We start from the raw sequence: 24,310 nt of genomic DNA, 5'->3' as shown, positions 1-24,310 counted from the left end.
CGACAATCTGAAACTTTGTGCGGTTTAATTGAGGCCTAACCATTTCTAGGTATTTGCTTTTGATTGTGATGTTGGCGATGAGCTGAAATACAGCATTGTTGATAATGGTGAACTTCGCTCCAAATATTTTGCAATTCATCCAAAACAAGGGTTGATCAGTGTGAAAGAGCCATTAAATGATCTCGGTTTTGTTGTTTTATTGATGGGTTAATTAGAATCAACTACTGATTATTTCGATTTTTAAGCTACTTTTTTTACCTAATTGCTTTATTTACATCTCTTATTATTTAATACACTTTATTTTGAACTAGTCCTTTCCAATTACATTAAATTCATGATTTAAGATTGGTATGCTAAAGAGAGTTTCCGTCACAACATGAGACTTGCATTTGAAATTTGCGCCAAATCATTAATTCATTTTCAGTTGGTGAACAACTTTCCTTGTTTATTCGTGTGACGGACAGTGCAAATCCTCCTCATCAAAGTGAAACATCTGTAACATTGAATATCAGTCCGATTGTCCATCTTCCCAAATTCTCTACACACCACTTCCTTTTTTCGGTGCCAGAAGATGCGTCTATTGGAACAGTTGTGGGTCATCTTCAACAGGATTCTCAGCTCGGTAACTTACTTGAAATTAATTAAATTCAAAGTTGAGACAGTAAGACTTGTCCAGTATTGATTTGTCTGTTTACAGTGTTAGAACTATCATATATGATAAATAAAACCAGCAATCCCTTCCTACGAATCTGAAATTATTAATGCGCATGTTCATCCAATCAATTTAAGCGCAAATATTCTATTGCAACAGTTAAACATATTTAAATTTTAGAACTTCCGGATGTGTTTTTTTCACTGGTTACAGTGGATCATTTATCAGATTTTCCGTTTACCTTGAAACAAGAAAATGGACAAATTGTTGTCAGTAGTATGTTGGATTACGAAAAAGTTTGTTTGATACTGAATTCTTATTGGAAGGATTCTAATGAAAGTCTAACTAATGGATGGATTAAAAAACATTGTACTTTTGAAATCTTTAATATTCTTTGAGTGACAGTTCCATCGCGCTATCGAAAAAAGCGCCTTGCATTATATGCCCTGTATTTTCTCGTGTTAGAGGGTATCTTTTGATCGATATGTGCTGATTTCCATGATTACTTCAACTTCTGGGACGAGTGTAAACATCTAACTATAGTGAATTACACTTCGGAGGAATATACTCAAAGTTTAAGTAAGGCGGTTAATGTTTCCCTCTGATTGTTTCCCTCATAATGATATGATACTGTTGCAACAACGAGTCTCTTATCTGATACTAAGATTTCTTGAATTCTCTTTAGCGTTCTCTAAGCCGTGTGAGGGAGCATTAAACCAAAATTTGTGAAGCAAAATTATTACACTACATACTATATATACAGTAATATTACGAATAGCAGACATGAATGAAGTGGTTGATGAGTTTCTACGTACATCACAACTTTCTACGTATACCACAATCTTTATAATGTCTTTTGAAATATAATATCTAGATGCATTGCACACAAAAATATAAGGAAATCTAAATCTTCATTTAGTTCTTTTCAGACACGAGAAATACGTTTCTTGGTGAGTTTGCACTCGGAGAGACAGGTTAGCGCAAAGGCTGTTTCTCTGGTGACAGTAAGAATAACGGACGTAAATGATAATAAGCCACGTTTTGAAAGTACCTATGAACGTGTCGTTATTTCGGAAGACTTACCGGTTGGCAGTAGTATTATGGTTGTTAGAGCTGTAGACGAGGATACTGTGGGTTTGAATTCGAAACTTCAATATATCTTAGAAGAGGTACTAATTCATTAATTTTGAATTATCAGATCACTCTTTCTTCCTTGTAAGTGGAAATCTTGCAATATTTTTGGTAATCATCATATTTTATCCAATTTTAGGGGAACAACAATGCTACTTTTAAGTTGGATGAAGAAACAGGTTGGCTTACACTACTGAAAGAAGTTGATAGAGAGGTAATGGATGAGTATATGCTAATAATTAGTGCTCGAGACGGGGGTGGACAAAGCACGCGAAAGAAGATAACTATTGTCGTCAAAGATGTCAACGATTCACCTCCGCAATTCTCACAAGAAATTTATTCTGTTCAACAATACATGGAAGATTTTAAAGTTGGGCAGGACGTTTTGCAACTACAAGTTCATGTAAGTGATTTGGTCGTACTATAATATATTTTCTTGTCTACTTACTAGTTCATCATTTGGCTGTCTTAAACATCTATAATGTGTCCTTTATTAACCGGAATGAGATGAATAATGGATTTATAGATGCACCGCTCTACTTCTTACCGCAGTAGATTTTTGACACAGTATTAACTTCAAAATATTTTATAACACAATGTTAGGTTTAAAATATAATTCGCTTTAAATTGAGTAGTAGCAACAGTTTCTGTTATATAATTAATAAAAAAACAGGATCCCGATTTATATCCGAATAATGTCACGAAGTTGTACATTATAAGCGGCAATGAATATGGAATGTTTGGACTTGAAGTGAACAGTATTGTGCTTCATAGACTCCCAACAGATTTCCATTCTTTTGAATCACATCTTCTAATACTTGCACATGACGGAAAGCACACAGCAACAACTGAAGTTATGGTATACAGTTATAAATATTGTCTTTAAAAGAAACTCATCTTTTTCATTAATCGAATAAACTTAATTAATTTTCCCCTCATTCAATTGTTCGTTTAATTAACAATTTCTAATATGCAGTCCATGCAAGTTGTGCAGCACTGAAGTATTTAGTCTTCCAGATTGAATTTTAGATTGAATTTTAAAACAAGACAAGGTACTTATTTTAACCATTCTTTGCGCTCAAATTTTCATGAAGGATTGTTTGAAAACTACCGCCGTAATTGTTTTAATTAAAATTTAGTATTAAATAACGTTCCAAATTTACCATTGCAGGTGAAACTGTTATCGAATTTTTCGCAGTTTCAATGTGAACCGAAAGAAATTCTTAAAAATGTAACAGAAGATTCGCCATCTGGCACTATTATTAAAACGGGATATCAGAAAGTGCGAAAATCATTACGGTTCTATCTTACCGGGTCGGAATCTGATCTGTTTAGAGTTGAAAACAATGGAACAATAGCTGTTCGTAGCCAACTTAACTCACATATTTCAGATCAAGTTTGTTTCTTTAACTCTTCTTTCCTTTTTCATAACATTATGAATTGTTTTTTAATATCATACAGTTTTTTAAAACTACACAGTTTTCGTAGAAGTGAATGGTGGAACTGATTCCACATTCGATTTATCATGCAAATTTGCAGGTTGAGCTATTTCTTCGAGCGGAAACTCCGGATAATTTATGCATTCAGCGCATAATCGTTGAGATTGAAAGAACGAGTGAAGGCAGAGTTACGTTTACGCAACCTGTTTTTTACGGTATAATTCAGGAAAATAGCAACGCAACAAGAGAGGAAAAGCTGTTCGCAACTAGGTCACTATTCAGTTTGTGGTTTTGATTTCTACAAAAGTTTTAAATAATTATAGATCAATATTTGCTTAAGGAAAAATTTAATCATAGTAGCAACGTATTCCTACTTCGTCCTATTGGCCCCTTCCATCACTACGAATTCAAAAGTGCCGATGTAAACAAGGGAATCTAATTTGCAACTCTTAATGCGTATAAACAATTGATGTAACTTCGCTAATGTCACAAGATGACTAATCTGGATTGTGATCAGATGGGTATAAATTTATGCGAAATGGAGTGAAAGCAATAGAAAGAGATTATATACCTTTACGTACTTTCAAAAATTTATCGTTGAAATGTTTTTAAATTTCGTATACTACTAGATTTAAGGAATTGTTTTTTAGACTGAAAGTAGCTGTTGGCGATCTTGAGGGCATTGGCCGTGTCACATTTAAGTATGCGAACAATAGTAACCAGTATTGGGATTTGTTCGATATTGATAACGAAACTGGAATTATAACAGCGATTTCTCCTCTTGATCGTGAAGTTAAGGATCAGTACAACTTCTCAGTTATAGCTATTACCGCAACAGGGAATAGTGCTGAAGGTTACTATTAAAAATTTGAAGAAATTCGATAAATCATTTGATTATCACAATACCCCTGTCTAAATATTCCTCACTTATCGAAATCAAAATATACTTACTAAAAAAAAGGGTCGAAGCAGAGAAAGGCGAGAAGTGTGAAAGCTACAGGAATATTCAATAAACTTTTATTGAAATCAAAAGCAATGCTTGCTTCTTGCATACTTATTCTTTGATATGACAATAAATTACTCGATTTAAATTAAAATTTGAGTTAACTTAGCTTTTGTCCTTGCAGTAAATGTTCGTATAAGTTAACAGTTGCTTGATTGCAGCAAAAGTGATTATTGATGTGGGAGATGTGAACGACAATGCACCTATATTTGAACAGAATATCTATCATTTACGAATTCCCGAGGATGAAACATTTGGAAAGGAGTTACTTCAATTGAAAGCGTATGGAGGTGATGACAAAGAAGTTATCATTTATCAAATGCAAGCCTCTGATGATGTGGCTAAATATCTTAGCATTGATGCCCATAGCGGTAATTAATTCTTGCCCTTCCTTACTCTAACTTTTAAACGATACTTCAGATTCCTTATCATATTTCTTCTACTAAATCGTTTCTTCGGTGCTAGTTTTTCAGGTTTATTGAAACTAGCTTCTACATTGGATTTTGAAAAATTGGAGAAATTCGCAGTAACTATTATCGCAACAGATTCCGGAGAACCTCCATTAAGTTCGACATGTGAAATAAATGTCGAAATTCTGGATGTAAATGATAACCCACCACGTTTTATACAATCTATTTATCGAGCTACGGTGCTGGAGAATATGCAGCGCGGCACTAAGGTTGTACAGGTAAAGTAATTAAACTAATTAGTTCAAGCACTTTTGTCGTCCTATTGTGAAATTTGTTTTCTGTTTGGATTGTTATGTTGAATTAAGTGACAAAAAATGTTGGAAGGTTTGTGAAAAGAAAAGTAAAAAGTGGAATGATTCATCATGTTGAATTAAGTGACAAAAAATGTTGGAAGGTTTGTGGAAAGAAAAGTAAAAAGTGGAATGACTCATCACTTTGCTACAAGCTAGAATTTCTTTCTTTCCTGTTCAGGTGTTGGCAAATGATCCAGACAGTGAGCACTTTGGTCGAGTGTCCTATTTGATAACAAACGATGTAGCTGCCTTCACTATCGGCGAAGATGGATGGATTACAACCACGGAAATGCTTGATCGTGAAGCGGTATGGTTTTGTTACTTCATTATCCGATTAGTTCACATCTTCCTTCATGTTTAGCAGAGCCACTAATGGATGGCGGTAGTTTACGAATTTCGCTAAAAATTCAATCAATAGTACTTTATGTTTAGATGCTGTGATTTTTTTTTCAAATAGATGATTATAAGGACTTTTTATAAAAACCGATTTTTTTTCAAATAAAATTATAAAGCTTTTCAATTATAAAGACTGTATTTATCTGTGACAAAAGCAGAATTAGTAGGAATGGGGATGTTTTGTTAAAGTCGAGTTGGGTTTTTGATCTTATAGTCAGATGTCTTTAATAAGACTTTATTATCTTCGCGAAAATTTTACTCATCAAGAATTGGACAAGTATTTTTCCCATTTCTCAACATTTTTGCATCATGAAATCATATAACACAAGATATACGTCTATGCCGGATCTGAGGATAATCCAGTACAATCCAGGAACCACAACTTTTCTCTCGAAAATTATCGATGTAATCATAGTGCAATGCATATCCCGCTTAATACTTTGCTTTCTGCAGAAGAGTACTTATCGCTTGACAGTGAAAGCAGTGGACGGTGGTACTCCACCTCTATCTGATTCCACAATTGTTGAAATTGAAATTGAGGACGAGAATGATAACGCTCCTTTTCTTAAGCATTGCAATATGACAGCTGTTGTGCAGGTATTTTATTCATTATTCAGTGAAACAGCAACATGCCAGTGTCACTTTATCACCACTTATCATTTTTCGTCTAAGTACTTCTCAAAAATTCAAATTTAATTGTTCAGAATTAATTTTCACAGATGCTTTATTGTTTCATATATTTTTTTATACGTTAACTGAGTTGTATATTTACGCATTCATAGGAACATTTGCCTTCATTCTTTCGTACCTTTAATATCTGATACCAATAATGTTCCGGTCTTTGTACCAGTCTATCTAGTTTGGTTTATAGTGTCTACCTTATGCTTTCATGAAGAAACACTTGTAATTAGCGCCTAACTTGTTTTTTAGGAAAGCGTTGAACCTGGACATGTTATACTGCCAATTTCCATTATTGATAACGATAAGGAGCCAAATACCAGTTCATACAAGTTGGAAATTATTGGAGATGGTGCTTCATTATTTGCTTTCGACAGCACCCTGAACCTAATCACTACGAAACGGTTGCCACCACATGCCAAGAAAGAAATTTATCTTTTGTCGGTATATTTTTAAATTTCACGAAATCTATTTCTTATTTAATTTTAGATCTTCTGAGATCAGACAGTGATAGTTTAAATGTAAAATCGATGATAACATTTGTAATTATTGGATTTCAAAGAATTTCTCCATTACGCTTTTTTTAATTTTTCTTTTCCATTTTGCAGATTAAAGTTTCTGATAGAGGTAATCTGTCCACGGAATGCCCAATGACACTGTTTGTTAAAGAAGAAAGCCGTCATGCGCCGAAGAGCAATCCATTGAAAATTACTCTGAATACATTGATGGGTGAATTTCTGGGTGGGATCGTGGGTAGAGTTATGGCGACAGATGAAGTTAGCATTTGGTGTTTCATGAATAATCCTTGGTATTATGACGTATAGTAATCTTTCATCAGTTGCTTTCATCCATAACCGTTGCTAAAGCAAGCATATGTCATTTGCTTGACGTTATAGGACTCGTCAGATATGTTGCGTTACTCATTAGCTGATCATGAGTCGAATGCTAATAGCATCTGGTTGGATCATCAACGCTCGAAAATTCCTTTCAGTGTTGATTCGGAAACAGGTGACATCATTGGCGAAGCTGATCTTCTTGCGGGGACTTACCGCTTCAATGTTTCTGTAACCGATGGTAAATATATTGTTATGGTACCAGTTGTAATAGATGTAAGTACCTGTCATTATAGTTGTCACCGTAAATTAATAAATCCTGCAGTAAAGAATTCGAATTACTTCTGCTTCTTCCGCTAGTGGTGTTTTAGCTGTTCTTGTCAGTTCTTCAGTTTTAGGTATTTCATATTTCCTCGGTATATATTTCACAATTCTTGTAATTTGATCACGTCAGTTGATTGAAAATAAGTCTAGACTTTTATACTGGAACTGAAGAAGGCAAAAGAAACGACAAAGTAAGATTATGATTTCAAAAATCGTGAAACCTATTTTAGATAACCTCAATTGATCAGGATGCACTGGATCATTCCGTAAGCGTACGAATTCACAACCTTCTGGGCGAAACATTTTTCAGCAAGTATGCTAGAAATTTCATACATTCCTTGTCCAGATTCCTGAATGTCAAGCCACAAAATGTTCAGATTATCTCCGTACAGTCTGCTTTAGGCAAGCTAGTATTTTTTATTTATGTTTGACAGACCTGTTGCTAAATACAATTAAATTTTGGTCATTCTTTATTGTTCTCACTCTTCACACTAAATATTTTTCAAATACTTTGAATACCATTTCGTCGAGGTATTTCTTTCAGTCTATGCTGAAAATTAGACCGCTTTTGAATTGATGGATAGTTGTAAGTAAAAGTAATTTAGTCCGACATCATCGTCATGTCCGTCAGCTGAGTAACAGGACGGCATCAGTGCAGGACTTGGATATCCTATTCACAGTATCGCGTGCTGATTCTCGAGGATATCATCGGCCGGATTTCATTCGGCAGAGACTTGAAAACAATGTTGCCCAACTAAGTGGTAGTATTGGCAGAGAGGTTTTTTTTTTCTTTTTGTTTTAAATGTCCACCTTTTATGGGTAACACTTTGTGCCTAATTGTGAAGCAAATTTTGGAAATTATAACCAAAAATGATAAAAAATGAAGGTAAAACCTTCTCATTTATTCGGAGGAATTCGCAGATGATTCACTGTCTGTAATGAAAGGTGGAAAATGTTAATTAGTTTTTTGTCTTCCTTCCATCCGAACTATGATTTTCTTGCACAGATTATATCAGTAATAACGGAAGTGTGTCGACGAGACGTGTGTACTAATGGTGAGTGTCGGGATCGTTTATATTTGGATGATGCGCATAATGTCTGCTATAAGACCGATTATCAATCATTCAGCGCTCCCATGCATCTTAGAACCTACGACTGTACATGCCGAACTGGTTATGCTGGAAAGCGTTGTGATATACCGGTTGACAAATGCAGTCGTGATCAGTGCATTCAGGAAGAGGTTATTTAATGCTTATCTTAGATTTAGTTCATCTGGTCTTATCGTTTCCAAATAAGATTTACTATAGCAGTAATTTCAGGTGGAATTTTAAATATTACTTAAATTTGAGGTAATACTGTTGAACATACCTTACATTTTTATGTTGTAACTATTCCTTAAAAAGGCTTTTCACTCAAAATAAACAGCTGAAACAGCGCGAAATATATCAGTGCTTGTTTATTATAGAGATTTCTTTGTTTAAAGACGCTTTCTTAATGCCAGAATAATGGAAATTGCTAAATAGCGCTTTATAGTTTCCTAGAAATCTTTTTTCGAAACTTTAGGATTTTAGAAAATTATATAAATGAAAGAATCAAAGTATTGTGGAAAATTACAGATATGCGTTCCAATGAATACAGACATTGGATTTGATTGCATATGTCCACCAGGTACAACTGGGGATCGCTGTGATGCGACCATTTGCGGCAAAGAAAAGCGGGAATGCAGCCAGGGTTAGTTGAAATAGACATAAATTAGCAATAAAGTTAAGGGAACCTTATAAACAATCACAAATTAAGTAGTTTATTGATATTAGGGATAAATATGCGAACACTCATAGGTTCAGACAAAGTGGTCATGAATCATTAATTTAAAGAAAATAATATATTGATACAAATGATCCGAACTTTGCGAAAATTGTGATTCAGTTAGATTTAATTTAGCCTTCTTCTCTAAACTGGGTTCTTTCATTCCTTAAAAAGTTTTCTGTGAATGTTACAGATGCGGAAATTGGAGTTGGAGGTGACAGTTTTTTCCACATGATTGTTGCAAACTCGGTAGAGCGGCGACTGGAATTGACGATCAATTTCAAGACTACAAGCACAGATGCAGTTATTATGCATGGAGCTGGCAATTCAGATTTTCATACTATCGAGGTGATGAGAAATATCTCTCATACCTCACTCTCATATCTTTTCTTTAGACATGACACTGTGTACTGTCCTTTTCGTGAAAAATATATGCAAAGAAAATCGTAAATCTTAATCCTCATTAGACTTTTTCGAGTTTTAGATTGAGAGACGATATGTGCAGTATCGTTGGAACTGTGGTACTGGACCGGGAGTGGTTCGCATTAACCAGCAGATAGTCAGTGATGGCAAATGGCATTCTTTAAAAATATCTAGGAGAGGCAGGCACGCGAAACTTGTACTTGACGGAGTGTACGAAAAGAAAGGCGACAGTCCACAGGGCAGCGATGTCGTGAACCTTTACCGACAGGCTGTAAGGTAGTTTTAATATAATTAATAAACTGATGATCTCTTTATTAATGAATTACTATTTTTTCAATTGCTCCTCATTTCTTATGTTTATTCTCTGTTTAGAAATCTGATTTTTTGAAAATCTACAAAACTCTCTAGCAATATATTTATGCGTTTACTTTTAGACTTACTTTTGGTGCTATGGTCTCACAATTGGTCAACGATAGCGCCTTCATAGTAGCAAATGATCTAAAGCCAGTGATAGCCAAGGGAATGGTTGGCTGTTTTGGGTCTGTTTTTCCTGTTACTTCAAAATAAGATAATGTGATTCTGTCGATCTGTAATAGGATAGCTTACACGATGGTACGCATACTTCTCAAGCAGAAACTTCAAGCAGAAGTTTTCTAAATTTAACTTGGGTCCCATAATATGAATAATGATGAACTCTTAAGTTTAACTTCTTCATTAGGAAGGAGGAGATTTATTTGAATAAACGAAGGAATCTTGATTTCATCATTATTCATTGTTTCTATTAATGATTCATCATTTCCGGCCTTTAAGAGGATCCTTCGTACTATCGACTACTTCCTCTGGGGTTTATACCCATCCTCCGGTTACTTTTAATTCTGATCTCACGATTTTCACTTCTTCCTGACTCTATCGTCTGATGGCAAATTGTGGCAATAAGTATTTGTTGGAAATATATCGCGGTTTGCTCTTTCTACAGCTTTCAATTGAATGCTTTACAGAGAATATTTCCAGGCGCATTTCTGTTGATGGTTATGAAGTACCGAAGACGAAGCAGAGTCTTTATCTCTACAATACTCGTTTAAACTGTAATGCTATCGTTAGTGCTCCATGCGCTGTAAGCCCTTGTGAAAACGAAGGTACTTGTATCCCTTCCGGTCAAAAAACTTACAAGTAGGTCATTTTCGAATGTTCCGCATACAAAATAGCAAGAATCATGATTTCATTTATAATTATTGTTGATTTATGAAAATTCCCTATATCAATATCTGTGAAAATATCGTCAGCCAAATACATTAATATGATGAATTACTCTCATTCATTAATGAATTATTCTCCAAAACAATGACACTTACTTATCACAGTCATGACATATCTCCCATAATTAATATATTCGACATACTTTCCTGTAATTATCTTTGATTAGGAATTGGAGGGCAGCTGTTAAATGTTTTTTATTCTACTATGTCTGCAACTTTAGCTGTGTTTGTCCTCCGCGATATACTGGTAACAACTGTGAAATCGACTTAACACCATGTGTTTCACATCCTTGTCCTCGTGGTGTAGAATGTATCAATTTGCATAATGACTTCTACTGTAGCTGTCCGCATGGCTTCACAGGGAAAACTTGCCAACTGAGAGGTAAGTAGTTGAGATTGAGAGATTTTATGGTTCGTTTTATGATATTTTGAGCACAGGATTTATTGTTGGGAAAACACGTATTATTCATTCAGCAGCTAGCTCACGTCTTATGTATTCATTTAAGAGCAAGTATGAAGAATATCCTGCATGAAGAGTAGAGTCAATGTGGATTCATCAAATTAGAGATTTTAATTTGCAGGAGATTGGGATCCGTGTTTATCAAATCCTTGTGGTCATTTTGGCAGCTGTATACGTTTGCCTCATTCTGCTGGTTTCATATGTAATTGCTCCCATGGATATTCCGGAACAGCTTGCAGAGGTATCATATCAGCCTTTGCTTTCTAGAATCGATACCGAATTGATCTTCTGTTACTTGAAGAAGATCACATATTGGATCAAGGCATTGTCAGTAATGTAATTGTTAATCATTTACTATAAGACGTTTAAAATGGTGAAATGATCCAAATTTGTGTAAATAACAGATAGTAAGCTAAATAATGGTTCCTACAAAATAATGGATCGGAATGGAAAAATGTTGCAGATCGATCACCGGATTTGGTATCAGATGGTCGGCCATTGAAAGCGATCAAGATTATTGGCTTGATTATCGTTGTATTGCTTCTTATAATCGTTGCCGCTCTTATTGTCTGCATTTACTTGCGTATTAAAAAGTTTGACCATTTTAACTTCATGTTATCCCTAACAGATAATGATAATAACAGTGAACTTTTGTACCTTCTGTACAAGCAATGGTTTCAAAATGTTCGGCATTAGATTTCAAATCCAGCAGTTAGTAAATTCACTGTCAGATTTGATTAATTAAAACAAACTTTCACATCAAAATTATAGAAGTCGAAAACCATCAAAAGTAAGAGAAATGGAATACGAAACGAATAACTATAATCCGCGAGTATCGATGTCATACGACGGTGTGCCACGTTCTGTAACACCAGCACCACCATTATTTCCACGTTTGCACAACAGCAACTACGAGAAAGGCTTGCCAACAGTTCAGGTAAAAACTATGTTTCGGAGATTTTTTTTTTTGCAAAATATGCTTCTGAATAGGTTAGATGAGAAATGAAAATTTTTAGAAGATATTTTTTAACGAAGAAATCGGTGATTAGCTCTTGCACTTTTTACAATTTTTATGGGATTTTCCCCATATCTCTTGCATCCCGAGCTGTATCTTATCTAGTACTCTGTCACAAATTTTCATTAAAATTAATGTGGACATTGACGGTGTCGCACGACAGTGAACAGACTTATTAATTAGTCTTTACTAATCACATAAAAATAAAATTTTCAAAATGTCAGACAGAGATAAGTAGTTGTAGGTACGTCCTCTTCCAATCCATGAACGAATAAGTAGTTCGTCGATTGGCGGTGGTAGTCGATCTCCTTCGTTAGCAGGTTCGAATAGATGCCGAATTCGTTGGGTTGCAGAATCGGGTTCGGTAAAAAATTGTGATTCTGTTCACTGCATTGGCAGTGGTGACGAAACCCAACCGGTATATTAATTGTTCTTTACTCATTAGATCTCTTCTCGTTGAATGAATTACTGAATTATCTTCAAGATATCGCAATGAAATTGTTCCAATATCTTCAGCTTACTAGCAGTGAGGCACTGAGAAAATACGGTGAGATGATTTTGGGCGATGATGATGGAATGGCAAGTTGCTCATCGTCTCAACTGCAACTATCTTTTACTGATCGTTGTCGTCAACCTTCTGGGTAAATACAAAATTATTCAAATTCTTTAAAAATATTCATAACGAGATTGCTTCTGTGAGTTTTTGTCGGTCCAGTAATATTGGAAAATGAATGGAATCATTTGAAATTTTGCTGATAATATGAAAATAAAATTATCAAATACCTGTGCCATTTTTTTTCTTCTAGTCCAAGATATAAGGCTCGGACGAAAAGGGCAAGAAATATTCGTGCATCCGATGAAATTCCAACGAAGGAAGACTGGCGTGTACAGTGTGAGAAAAGGGTAAACATTCCAATTTCTGAAACTTCAACTGTGTGAATGGGATGTAAATGCTGACCTTTCATACCGAAAGCTATTTCTATATTGTTTGTACTTTCAGATAAATGGTGCTTGTGATGTAGCTGCTGAACTACGCGGTGAACGTTTAAAGCATAAGCCAGGCATTGGTAGGATTGTTACAAATGGTTGGTCACTGTCAAAAATTCATCAGTTTCATCTTGTATTCAAATCAAATTGTTGAAATTAAACTAGAATGAAGTGATCCATCTCAGAATTGTAGACTCTTCACCAAACGTGCAAGACGATGATTACATGACAATGCGACCAGTACATCGCCGGGTGATAACACAAAGTTCAGCGAGTCAAAGAAGACCGTTATTGGAGACAAGTGATAGCGATGGTTACTTCCTTTTTTCTTTAATTGATGCAAGAATCACTGAATGTAATACTGTTTCTTTCATTGTTACTTCCATTTATATTTTATACCGTTGTGATTTTCATATTTAAGGGGTAGAGAGTTCTGATTTCTCATATCCGGATGAAGTGAAATCCTTACAACATAGAAAAGCGCCGCCTCTGCCAGCACATAACATCAGGCGGGAAAATAAAGCTGTTGATGGTAGTGGTGTTACGCCGAATCGTGTTTATGATGAACCGACTATTGATGCTGGTAATATTGACAAAAAGTCTTCCAAGATAATCAAGGTATATTTCATTATTGACTTACTAATTCGGAAGAGATTTTAACGCACAAGGATTTGATTAGTGCTATCTTTGAATTTGTGAGCTCTTCACGAGTAATGTTGTTTTTATGTGTAATTATGTTTGTTTGAAAAATGATTCGATTACTATCCCACTATTTTTCTCCCTAAAAACTGAGACTTGATGGAGAAGAGCCAGTGTTAAAGCACCTAAAATATGTGATAGTTTTAGAAAGCACAGTCGACCTTAGAATTGGCACATTCATCGGAAAGGTTTGAAGATTTCAATAACATTGATGATAGCGACGATGATCGAACGGTGAACACATCCACATCCTCAAACGTACACCAAACAATGGCCGTCCTTTGAGGCTCTGCACTGTTATCACTTATATGTCCCATCTCAAACTTCTTTAAATGTATTCTGATTTTTCTTATCAACTGCGACACGAATTTCGTAGTGAAGTTCTGTGTGGTGATCTGATCATCTATGCATATTGTCGCTCAATTCTATCGATTTACTTTTCCTATGCATAGACGAAAATTGCAGTTTGGTCTAGAAAGATTAAAGCCTAAAAATCTTTTCGTACAACTAAGCTGGTTCTATTGATACTCACTGCACATGCAGCCTCTCTTCTCACAGTTGTCGAAGAACTCATTAGATTTCTAGGAACTTTCAGGAAATCTTGAAACTTGAGATTTTGAAGATAATAAGACCTGCTTGTTCCTATCCAATTTATCGAAAAATTGTCATTTTTGAATTGTGAAGGTTTTTCTAGATACGGGTTTACTTTCACTTTTACTTTCTTCTCTCTGTACACTGTTTATCAAATTTGTTGAGTTATCGCTATTACTTTGTGCATTTAACTTATTAGTATTTATCTCCAGCATCTTAAACCGTTCAAGTGCAGAGTTGCCTCGGTCTATTAGATGATAAGCCTGGGTGACCAATGTAATTTCGCATAAATCTTAATCTGTTATCAAATGAAATGAGTAATTCTTTGTTGTATCCATTTTTTTTCCTTTTCGTTATAAGCAAATAGTGTCGTGACTCATTACTATCTTATCAGTGCTGTGATATGGTTTTCATTCTTCATAGTAATGAGTTATAGTTTTTCGTACTCGAAATCATTGAAAATTTTTATTTCCTAACTAACAGAGATAGAAGAGTTAGCTAAACTGTCGATTTGCTGAAAATTTTTAAGAAGTTTATAGAATTTATTCCTCATAAGAAAATAAATATTACTCTTTGTTCTTTTGATTTCAAATATCATTCTTTCAAATTATTATTCGTCTATGAAATATGCTAAAATATAATGAAAACTACTTATAAAATGAAATAATTCATTGTTATTATAGAAATGATTTCAAATGAATGACTCGGAAAACTGATTTTCGTAAGCAATGAATTTCAAATCGATCAATTCCTGTAATTTGCGAAATTATCCTGAAAAAATGGGAATTATTTTTTCCAGAGAATTTTATTCGCAGTAATTTTAATCAGCCACAGGATGAATAAGTTTAAAAATGACTATACAAATACTAAGATTGGTTTAATTTTACTGAAGATCACAACTGTTTGTAAACAGACAAAATATGATATGTTGAATCGTCAAGCCTATTCTGCTTCAGTATCCGGAAACTTTTTCAAAAACCGTTGAAATTGGCTGCTGCTCATTGTATCAAGATATCAGTGCTTAGCCGTTTTTTGATGACCATTTACTGAAATATGGCAAAAATTTAATGCAGTTCTGGCTGGGCATATTTTTTATCAGCACTTGATAAAGGTTGTTACAGTTCACTTTTTGCAAAGTGTTAATTCGTCAGACAGAATTTCTACGAAAACTAAATACTTGTAGTGTTAAAATTTATTAAGTATAACATATATAGTACTTTAGAGCAACCACCTTATTAGTCCACTGATTTGTTAACTATTTATGAAAAGTGATTAATCAATATTATTCCCACTTATCTTATTGAACGAATTTTAAATTGATTTAATGGAAGTTTGTCATGATTCGCCCTATACTTTACAGATCTTTCAGGACAGAAAAATTACTTAAAATAATTTCAAAATGTTTGATGGCTCATGAAACATACAAATAACATAAGATGCCAGGGACTTTTATTAAATTTTTCCATTCAAGTAAATCGATAAAGAAACCCGTTAATAAAATGAACATGTACCGTATTGAAGGAAACTTTTGTTACTTTGTTGCACTTTCGAAAAGACTTCTTTTTTCATTATTACCAACTTGTTTATTGCAATAACCTTTAAAGTTAAAGTTTGTTGCAGTTTAATAAAAATGTTGAACTTTTAATCGGTATTGCCTCAAAATCTAACATCATTAACCAGGAACGATATATAATTTGAGATATTATTATTGTATTTATTGCTACATTCCAATAGATTTAACGTATAGAATATCAAACAACATTTCCTTCCATAAAATTTCATTCCTCAACAAAATTAATTCCGAAAATTTTTTTAACTTCAAGATTTATATTGGTGCGGTTCTTGAAATAATACAAATAATATAAACAAAAAGATAAGCTTTGCACTCATACTTATGCTTCAACAATTTCTGCTTAAGAAATTAATAATGTTATAACTGGACGATTATCATGAAAGCAGTATTTCCTGGAGCACATTTTACCTTCTCGGGCTTAAAAAACGATGACCTTGCTGGAGAGCTAAAAAATGCTCACCTTCAGACTAAGGTCACCTCTCTTTATAACCACTTCATCATATTAAAGCACGAAGATGAAAGGAAATGTCTTCTATCCGCTGCCATTTATGGATCTCTATTTTTTTTCTAGTTTTAAATTTTCAACCAAACAATTTCTGCTTAGCAAAGTTCTAATTTTTCCTTTTTCCTTTTTTCTTTTGTGACATGATGGATTATTAGTTCAGTGTACTGTGGTCAAAAGGGAGAAGATAGCAGAGAAATGAGAAAGTAACCATTCCGCATTTTCTTTTTTCGTTACTAAATTTTATAAATGTTTGATTTTCAAGACAAAAAAGATTCCGAGATTCCTTCTCCTTTTATTTTTTCCTTCTTAAGCCTACAAAATTATACGAATTTGAATATGTAGCTCATCTCATACTTACCTTCCTTCTTTTTAATTCCCTATCGAGAAATGCAAAAGAGGAAAATGAAGAGTGATTTCAAGTAGTAAATTGGAAAAGGAATGATGTCTTAAAAATTAGTTAAACCTAAAAATATGTCCAAATGACTTAGTTCGGATTTGCGGGAGAATGGATGAGTTGTGGTGCAGTGATTATAAAACAACTGATAAAACTATTTTTTCTCTTTTCACATTCAATTTTTTCCTCGACAAGTATCGTCATCTTGTTTGGATTAAATAGAATATGAGATTCTGTAACAAATGGTTATAATTTGATCCATCTTGTTCTAAAACCTTTTTTTTTGGCAATATTGTCGGGAGAAAAAGGTTTTAGAATAAAAAGGATCAAAAGGAGAAATCATTTAAAAAGTGATACAGCGACAGATAAGCTTTTCAAAATACTCGCATTCCTTACCCGTCTGACCCCTATAATTGTCATAAGCCTTTTTCCAAAATGTAATTAAATCACATCTTAAATTTTGTACTTCATCTGCTTTTTCACATAAAGACGATCAAGTTGATGCTAAAATAACAATGAATCAAGTCTTATGCCAATTCTTCCTGATTAAATAGACATGATATGAAACTCGACATGAAGATAAAGACAAATACGCTTTGCGTATATGACACGCATAACAAACGCACCTTTAATGAGCAGAAATTTTCGTCTGGCATTTTCAAATAATTTTAAACTCGATTAGATTTACAAGGAATGATTTGATGGTGAAAAAGAAACACTGAGGATGACAGGATGAAAATAGGAAAAGTAAGCTTATCATAAATTCGAATTCTACTCTTCCTTAAATAATTATTCACTCAATCAAATTATGCATCTTATAGTGGTCTTATTTTTGTTTCTTTCTTGCTTCATTATTTTTACTTCACGAAATGATTTTTATCACAGGTGACATAGGGATCATATTCACTATTATTATGAAACCAATGATCAGTATTTCCGGGATGGAAATCTAACTGGAGCTTAATTCTTTTACTACCACGTATTTTGAATATGAATTTATGTTTACACAACATTTCAACTAAAATATCTATATTACTTTAGATAAGGAACACCTCATCCCACATACAAGGATAATTCTCAATCCATTTTCATCGTATCAGACCTTTTACGAATTACTGTGCATTCGATTATATTCAGTTTTTTCCTGGCTAAATTCAAACTTCATCAAATTTCCGATTTCATTTGTAATTTATTTTACTTTATTTCTTCACTGTAAGCTATTTTTAATATATCAAATTTGTGGCGAGTTCAAAGGATGAGAGGACTGATTATAATCGGATGATCATTACAAAGGGGAAAGGAAATGAATGGTTAGCTTGGTTCTAATAGTTATGTCAGCTCTTGATGATGTCACAAAATCCGAAAAAAATATTTTCAAGTTAGGTAAGATAACTTTACAAAATCAAGAGGAACAAATTTCCCTGGCATGCAAGTCAAGAGAAAATGATAATAAAATGATTGCTATATATCGGGGGAAATTTTCGAAATTTTAAGCTAAAAAAAATCGAAATCACGACATAATAACTGCTACATGCTTAGGCCTATAAAATCAACAAATTTTTGGGCCAGGAACTCGTTTGACTTATTTTGAGGAGCTTATAAGTTCATCCTACATCTCTCTTTCTTCTCTATCTTCCAACAAATCTTGTTATTATTTCTTTCACATACATACACATACGAAGTATAACTAAAATTTTATAGAAATAATTTAATTTTGTTTCCTCATTTACTATATTTGTTAATTGCGCAGGATCCAAGGCCTGTCTTCGTCGGTTCTGTTGGCTTATTGCATCGTGCTTGGCTATTATTCAAAGCTGAAAGTGAATGCTACTTATATAATAAATGCTCCTGATGCTTACTTTTTTGCAGATTATAAATATGTAATTAATTTATTTCTAATTAAAATTATGAATGTTTCTCCTAAAATGCTGTTAGTAGATATGTTTAGTGGCTTTACCTTGTCAAGATTTTCCTGCCATCCTGAATTAGCAACTTTCTGGCACAATTTTTAGAATTAAATTTGATCTCAATACAAGTTTTGGGAAATTATCACTTTGAAATCTCTTGATACTAAAATTTATGATTACATACGGATAACAGTCAATAACAAATAGCAACATTTATAGTAAATTAGTAAATTCTTCGATTAAATTAAAATAGAATGATAGCTTATGAAGGCTGTTATCGTTATAAACTGATAAGTTAGGAATTTATTTATGATTTTATGATTATGTTATCAGACAGTATCGTCCGATTCATAATTAAACATTACTATCGTGAAACTTAGTATACTCTGCTTATCAATTGAATACCATTCCGATTAAGAAGTAAATCTTACATCCAGAATGTTTTCAAGTTATCTTTGAGATTTCCTCGCAAAAATTATTCTATTTTTGCTTGTTCATTCTGTCCGTAACCAAGTTTTACTCAACAATTTGATTTCTTAAAAGATTACTTAGTGAGCTCAAATTATAATAAGTATCTTTAACACTTTCACTTATTTGGTATCTTGTATTTTCAATTGTCGACATCTTGTCAGACGATGACCAAAATGGGTGGTAATCGTTAGTCAATGATCTATCTGTGCTAGCAATGTCAACACATGCTTGACATTGTACATTCCGCATGGCATATGTAAGCAGCAGTATGACCACTTGTTGACCATCGAATTGATTCGCTTCATTTTTTGATTTTAAATGTATTTCATAGCATAGTTGTAACAGCAGTACCAGGAACAGATGTAACGTTTTATTTCATGTTGCTTTTTACTTTGGCATTTTCATTAGGATGGAAGGAGAAACTTCCTCAGCGGATGGTCCTCAAACATTCCTTACCTTATCATATGGCTCCTATCTCTTCTTTCACACATTCTGAATGAAGAAAAGCAACACAAATTTACTTTTGAAATTTTTTTCGCTTTTTTCATCGAATGACTATTCGATGAAAAACTGAATGAACTGAATAAAGCAGCCAAGCTTAAATATCATCCTTAATTCATTCAATACTTAGTTGACCAAAATGTCGGAAAGCCATAGCCATATGGAGATGTAACATCAAAGAGTAATCCATTATTGTAAACATGTGTAATCACATACGTTGCACACTTCTCATATGACAGATAAGGTGACATTCATCTCTGTTTGAATACCTTTGCAATCTATCCGTTTTTTGTGCAAAATTTGCTTTCTTCAAGCTATACTTTGCTTGTTTTACCAGAAAGTAGCACATATAGAAGTCATTAGCAAACTTCTCTACTTCCATTTTATCTTTTAGTCTTTCTCTCTTCAACACATTTTCTCTTTATAGTTGCACTGATTTCTTGTTCTTTTTTCATGATAAAGGAAAATGAATGAAATGGTTGAGAATGTTTCCCTTTCATATTCCATTCCTTAAGTATTTCCTTTTACACACCCATAAGAAAACAAAGTGTTAAATGAGATTTAATGTCGAAATTTGAATATTATGAATTTCCAAGTCCATCCACAGAAGTAAATTCCATTTGCATCAGAAATTTTATCTTCCACAGAAATCGATTATTTTAATTTTAATCGTGGAATTTGTGGTCGATATCGCCGCCAAGAAGTTGGTCCCATCTTTTAATGTACCAATTACCACTCTTCAAGAAGAGGGAAAAAATTGCACTTTAGATTGACTTCCCGTTTTATCTGCTCGTTAAATTGCTTTTTTATGAGATGTTTGCAGATTATTCCACAATTGGTCCTTATCCGTTTAGAAAAAGATTTCAGCAATAGCTCTTCAGTCGATTACTTGTCCATTTGGAGAGTGGAATAGAAGAATTGAGCTAAGCGCTGAAGTGGGATGAAAAGGAATGAATGCTTCACATACTTACAACAGCTGTTTGTCGAGAAGAGATGCTAAGATTGAAGTGTTCATAAACAAAGGTACGAACAAACCCTTATGCTTCATCTCATTCTTTTGCTTTTAAAACAACGCTTTCTAATGCTACAACTGATGCTTTTTGTTTACTTTTTTTCTAGCCACAACAAATTTCTGGCCAAGCCAAATTTTTTTTTTTTGCTGACAGTTTGAAATACTTAGTTTTGGGACGATTGTACAAATTAACATTTATCTGAACACAAGCATTATTGTAATTTGAAAAAGCTGCAGAATTTTAACATTACATTAACCTTAACTACATCTTTGCTTACAGGAGCCTGCAAGGATGGTTCAGCAGGTGACACCTGCAAACCTAACAAAGTAACTTTTGTTGTATGGCTTAAAAAGTTCTTTTTGTCTTTTTGCGTCAACCACTACGTGCGTTGAATTCTCGATATTTCTGAGCATCAATTTATTCTCGTTGTACAATTTTTTTTTTTTTTTTTACTGTGTTTAAAGCGTCAATGAGCGGTAATGAGTTTAACAGTTTGACGTAAAAAGAAGTCTTCAACAGATGGTCCTCAAACCAAATGAATTTAGCACTTTAATGGTTAACTCATTGTAATTTGAAATCCAATCAATTGCTCAACTGATAACATTTCTCCTGGACATTCTACACAGTTTCGAAAATGATCATTTGACGATACCATCACAAATGTAAAACATTTGCTGCGAAGTGATGTATTACTTTGATTCAATGAACTTTATCAAACTTCCTTATTATTTTCAGCATTATTGTTTGTACACTTGAGATGTATAGGAAGAAGAAAAAAAAGAAAAAATTTTGGATCCATTCAATTTGGCAAATTCTTGGGCTGAGTAATAAATCTCGATTTCACAGATAGAATTCACTCTCGCCAACATCGTTCAGTCCTACAAACACTACAGTAGTAATGGGAACAAAATTTAACATATGGATACATGGGAGCGATAGGGAAAAAATTGGCAATATGTGATTTTATTGATCAAATTTGGTGTTTTCTGTTCTAAACGACCAATCATCTACCTGTCCTCTCTTTTTCATTCTGTAGTGTCCTTCATTTTAGAAGCTAATTTTCCATAAATTTTGACTCAAACAAAAATTTCATTGAATAGTACATAAAAAACACATAAATTATGCATTTAAAAAGCTAAAAACTTGGATTGAAATCTATAATTTAAATTTCTCTCTTCAAACATTACAGAAAGCATTTCTATTAAATATGCGTCGATATTCGTTACGGAAACGTCTTTTCTAATATTTTAGCTCTGAAGAATTCGAAAGGGTGACAAATTTCAAATTCGAAACGAAGTACTTAATGATGAGTAATTATTTTCTCCTCAAGTAAATAAAGAAGTTTACAACTGAAGTTTACTACTGAATAGTAGTAAAATTTGCTACGTCTAACAAACTAACTGTCATTGCAATATTTGAATGTGTCCTTTTTACAGCAAGTCTCTTTGCCACTATTTGATTTCATGTCATAGCAATTCAGACATAAAGTGCTTTGAAATTTAAACAATTTTCAATATTCGATTCTTCCATTCAGTTTCGAAGTTAGCTTCACTGTTTTTCTGTCAAAATATTGATTTTTCAGAAATTTATATTGGAAATAATTCAAAGTCTAAAATTTTTAGTATCTTTAACCGGTTCTTAGTTCCTTAATTTTTTCCCAAATAGTATAATGTCCTTAATTTATTTCGTGATATTTCTCTTTTTTTTTATTTAAAAGAATTCTGCAATGAAATTTTCCCAGCAAATATATTGAGTTAAGCGATAACAGTTATAATGTTAATGCAAGAGTGATGATAACAGTTCGAATGTCACTTACCCAAACTTGGTAAATACCTCTCAGACATTTACCATGGAACAATATTGACTGTACACTTATGTTGCTGCACTTTACAGTACTTCTCGAGAAGCACATTTACCGCTCATTACCCTTTATATTCTACTTGTCCCCTGTCCTCTTTACCAGTGATCTTTAAACGAAGCATACAAAAACTGGAAATAACCAATAAAGCCTAGATTGAAAATCAATTAGCTGGATCATTTAGAAACTTTGCTATATTTTGATTTCCTTCTACTTCATACTTTACTATGGATCTATTCCAAATGCTCGTTGGCTTTGTTATATTATGCGAGAAAAAGCTGGTCACTAATAAAGGTGAAGGTGGAAAGGGATTATTAATGAGTTTAGATTGATAACTAACTTTCTACGCAAAATGTTGAGAGTTACCCATAAGTCAGGTCATTTAATTAATGGACTATTTGTATCATTTGTTACTTTCGTTTAAGAAGCCTTTTTTTTTTTCTCTAGCATAATTCACTAAGGGAATGGAAGTAACCACAAAACTAAGCTTCAACTCAACTAAGAAAGAAAGGTTGCATGAGTGCATGCCTGCTTCCATCTCGCTTACTGCATGTGCAAGTCGCATCAACAAAGTAAATTAATAAACAAACCGAACAGGTTTTTGTAATCTTGCAGTAAATATTCGTTGTAAATATTCATTCGTTAGTAAATATTCATTGAACAAAGTATGACCTATATCCTTTTCATTGGCTTATTATGAATTTTATCATACTTGCATGTTGCATGCCTGATCATTATTACTTGATGTGGTTGTGGACAGCCATACTCCGGCTTATCTCCACAAGCAAGCAGATTTTAAATTAACTGAACTTCTTTTACGCTATTTCTATTCCATATTGAAAACGAAATTAAGGTTATCAACGCGGCTGTTATTTCCGTTAGTCCTCAATTTATAAGTGAGTCGTAGTGACAGCTGTTGGTTTATTGCCAGAACCAAATTTCAGATTGGCAAACTGAACTAATTGAATTCGATACTGAGCTTCACTGCAGGCAGATGATCGCATTTGACATTACTGATTAAACTTTCTCGATAAAGACACGGAAAGATTCATATGTAATTTTTATTTTTATTTTCAATTTTCATAAATAATCACTTTTAAAATTCATTTCGCAATTATTACACCATGAAATTGACACCTAAATTTTATAAAATTGCATGACGGTAGATTAAGTCTCTTCTCTACAGGAATTACGCAACTTAATTTCTTTGATCATTCTATCGTCACAATATTCAGTCACAGATGTAATAGTTCCCTGAGTCATTCATCAGAACTAAGTTACAACTAATACAATTCTCAGGATTTCTAGGATAACTAATCTCTAATCAGATATTCATCAATCCCATATATTTGTCAGCGATATCAGCGATATATATCAGTATAAAATATAATCATAGACTTGATTTATTTTAAATTTGTTATTTCATCCTGTTTTGAAATTTCTATCAACTATTTTTAAACTTTTTGGCTAAGACTTTTCAAGATAAATTCCCAATCTTTAACCGCTATTATAAGATAAATGACTCAATAGATGGAGCGTGCCATATTGCTTGGCCAAGATTTCAATCTTTCTCGAAGAAAAGCGGATCCACCACTTTTTAAATCAAATTCATTTGTTTCAAAGCCTATTTGT

General features: G+C 33.4%; 3 protein-coding genes across 3 annotated transcripts in view; 2 read left to right on the top strand and 1 right to left on the bottom strand.

The window, feature by feature from the left end:
• The window catches only part of LOAG_17696 (cadherin domain-containing protein), a gene marked incomplete at its 5' end in the record, with an annotated part of 32,243 nt that extends 18,063 nt beyond the window's left edge, over positions 1-14,180 (top strand). The window contains 34 exons of the mRNA XM_020450360.1: positions 425-622; positions 833-948; positions 1,582-1,821; positions 1,923-2,186; positions 2,457-2,642; positions 2,955-3,179; positions 3,323-3,492; positions 3,873-4,075; positions 4,387-4,596; positions 4,699-4,913; positions 5,167-5,295; positions 5,838-5,981; positions 6,315-6,506; positions 6,671-6,838; positions 6,959-7,171; positions 7,450-7,621; positions 7,825-7,997; positions 8,226-8,459; positions 8,836-8,950; positions 9,219-9,373; positions 9,510-9,724; positions 9,883-9,987; positions 10,460-10,618; positions 10,926-11,086; positions 11,286-11,405; positions 11,628-11,757; positions 11,936-12,101; positions 12,424-12,597; positions 12,696-12,820; positions 12,986-13,082; positions 13,180-13,264; positions 13,360-13,479; positions 13,588-13,784; positions 14,013-14,180. Of these exons, the coding sequence (XP_020305968.1) occupies positions 425-622; positions 833-948; positions 1,582-1,821; positions 1,923-2,186; positions 2,457-2,642; positions 2,955-3,179; positions 3,323-3,492; positions 3,873-4,075; positions 4,387-4,596; positions 4,699-4,913; positions 5,167-5,295; positions 5,838-5,981; positions 6,315-6,506; positions 6,671-6,838; positions 6,959-7,171; positions 7,450-7,621; positions 7,825-7,997; positions 8,226-8,459; positions 8,836-8,950; positions 9,219-9,373; positions 9,510-9,724; positions 9,883-9,987; positions 10,460-10,618; positions 10,926-11,086; positions 11,286-11,405; positions 11,628-11,757; positions 11,936-12,101; positions 12,424-12,597; positions 12,696-12,820; positions 12,986-13,082; positions 13,180-13,264; positions 13,360-13,479; positions 13,588-13,784; positions 14,013-14,150 (5,714 nt within the window). The 3' untranslated portion in view covers positions 14,151-14,180. The remainder of the gene's footprint in view (positions 1-424; positions 623-832; positions 949-1,581; positions 1,822-1,922; positions 2,187-2,456; positions 2,643-2,954; positions 3,180-3,322; positions 3,493-3,872; positions 4,076-4,386; positions 4,597-4,698; positions 4,914-5,166; positions 5,296-5,837; positions 5,982-6,314; positions 6,507-6,670; positions 6,839-6,958; positions 7,172-7,449; positions 7,622-7,824; positions 7,998-8,225; positions 8,460-8,835; positions 8,951-9,218; positions 9,374-9,509; positions 9,725-9,882; positions 9,988-10,459; positions 10,619-10,925; positions 11,087-11,285; positions 11,406-11,627; positions 11,758-11,935; positions 12,102-12,423; positions 12,598-12,695; positions 12,821-12,985; positions 13,083-13,179; positions 13,265-13,359; positions 13,480-13,587; positions 13,785-14,012) is intronic.
• Positions 14,181-19,351: 5,171 nt separating this feature from the next.
• On the bottom strand, positions 19,352-20,189 carry LOAG_04400 (hypothetical protein; the record flags this gene model as incomplete). The annotated part of the gene is made up of 2 exons (XM_003139937.1): positions 19,352-19,605; positions 20,024-20,189. 2 exons carry the CDS (start codon positions 20,187-20,189, stop codon positions 19,352-19,354), a joined length of 420 nt encoding a protein of 139 aa, XP_003139985.1.
• A 3,427-nt stretch (positions 20,190-23,616) lies between these two features.
• Positions 23,617-24,310, top strand: part of LOAG_07612 (CAMK/PIM protein kinase) — a gene marked incomplete at its 3' end in the record, with an annotated part of 6,004 nt that continues 5,310 nt past the window's right edge. Inside the window, exon 1 of the mRNA XM_020447493.1 lies at positions 23,617-23,732. The remainder of the gene's footprint in view (positions 23,733-24,310) is intronic.

The sequence above is a fragment of the Loa loa genome (genome assembly GCF_000183805.2).
Source record: "Loa loa unplaced genomic scaffold supercont3.115, whole genome shotgun sequence".
Taxonomy (NCBI): Eukaryota; Metazoa; Nematoda; class Chromadorea; order Rhabditida; family Onchocercidae; genus Loa; species Loa loa.
This window is presented reverse-complemented; position numbering and strand designations above follow the sequence as displayed.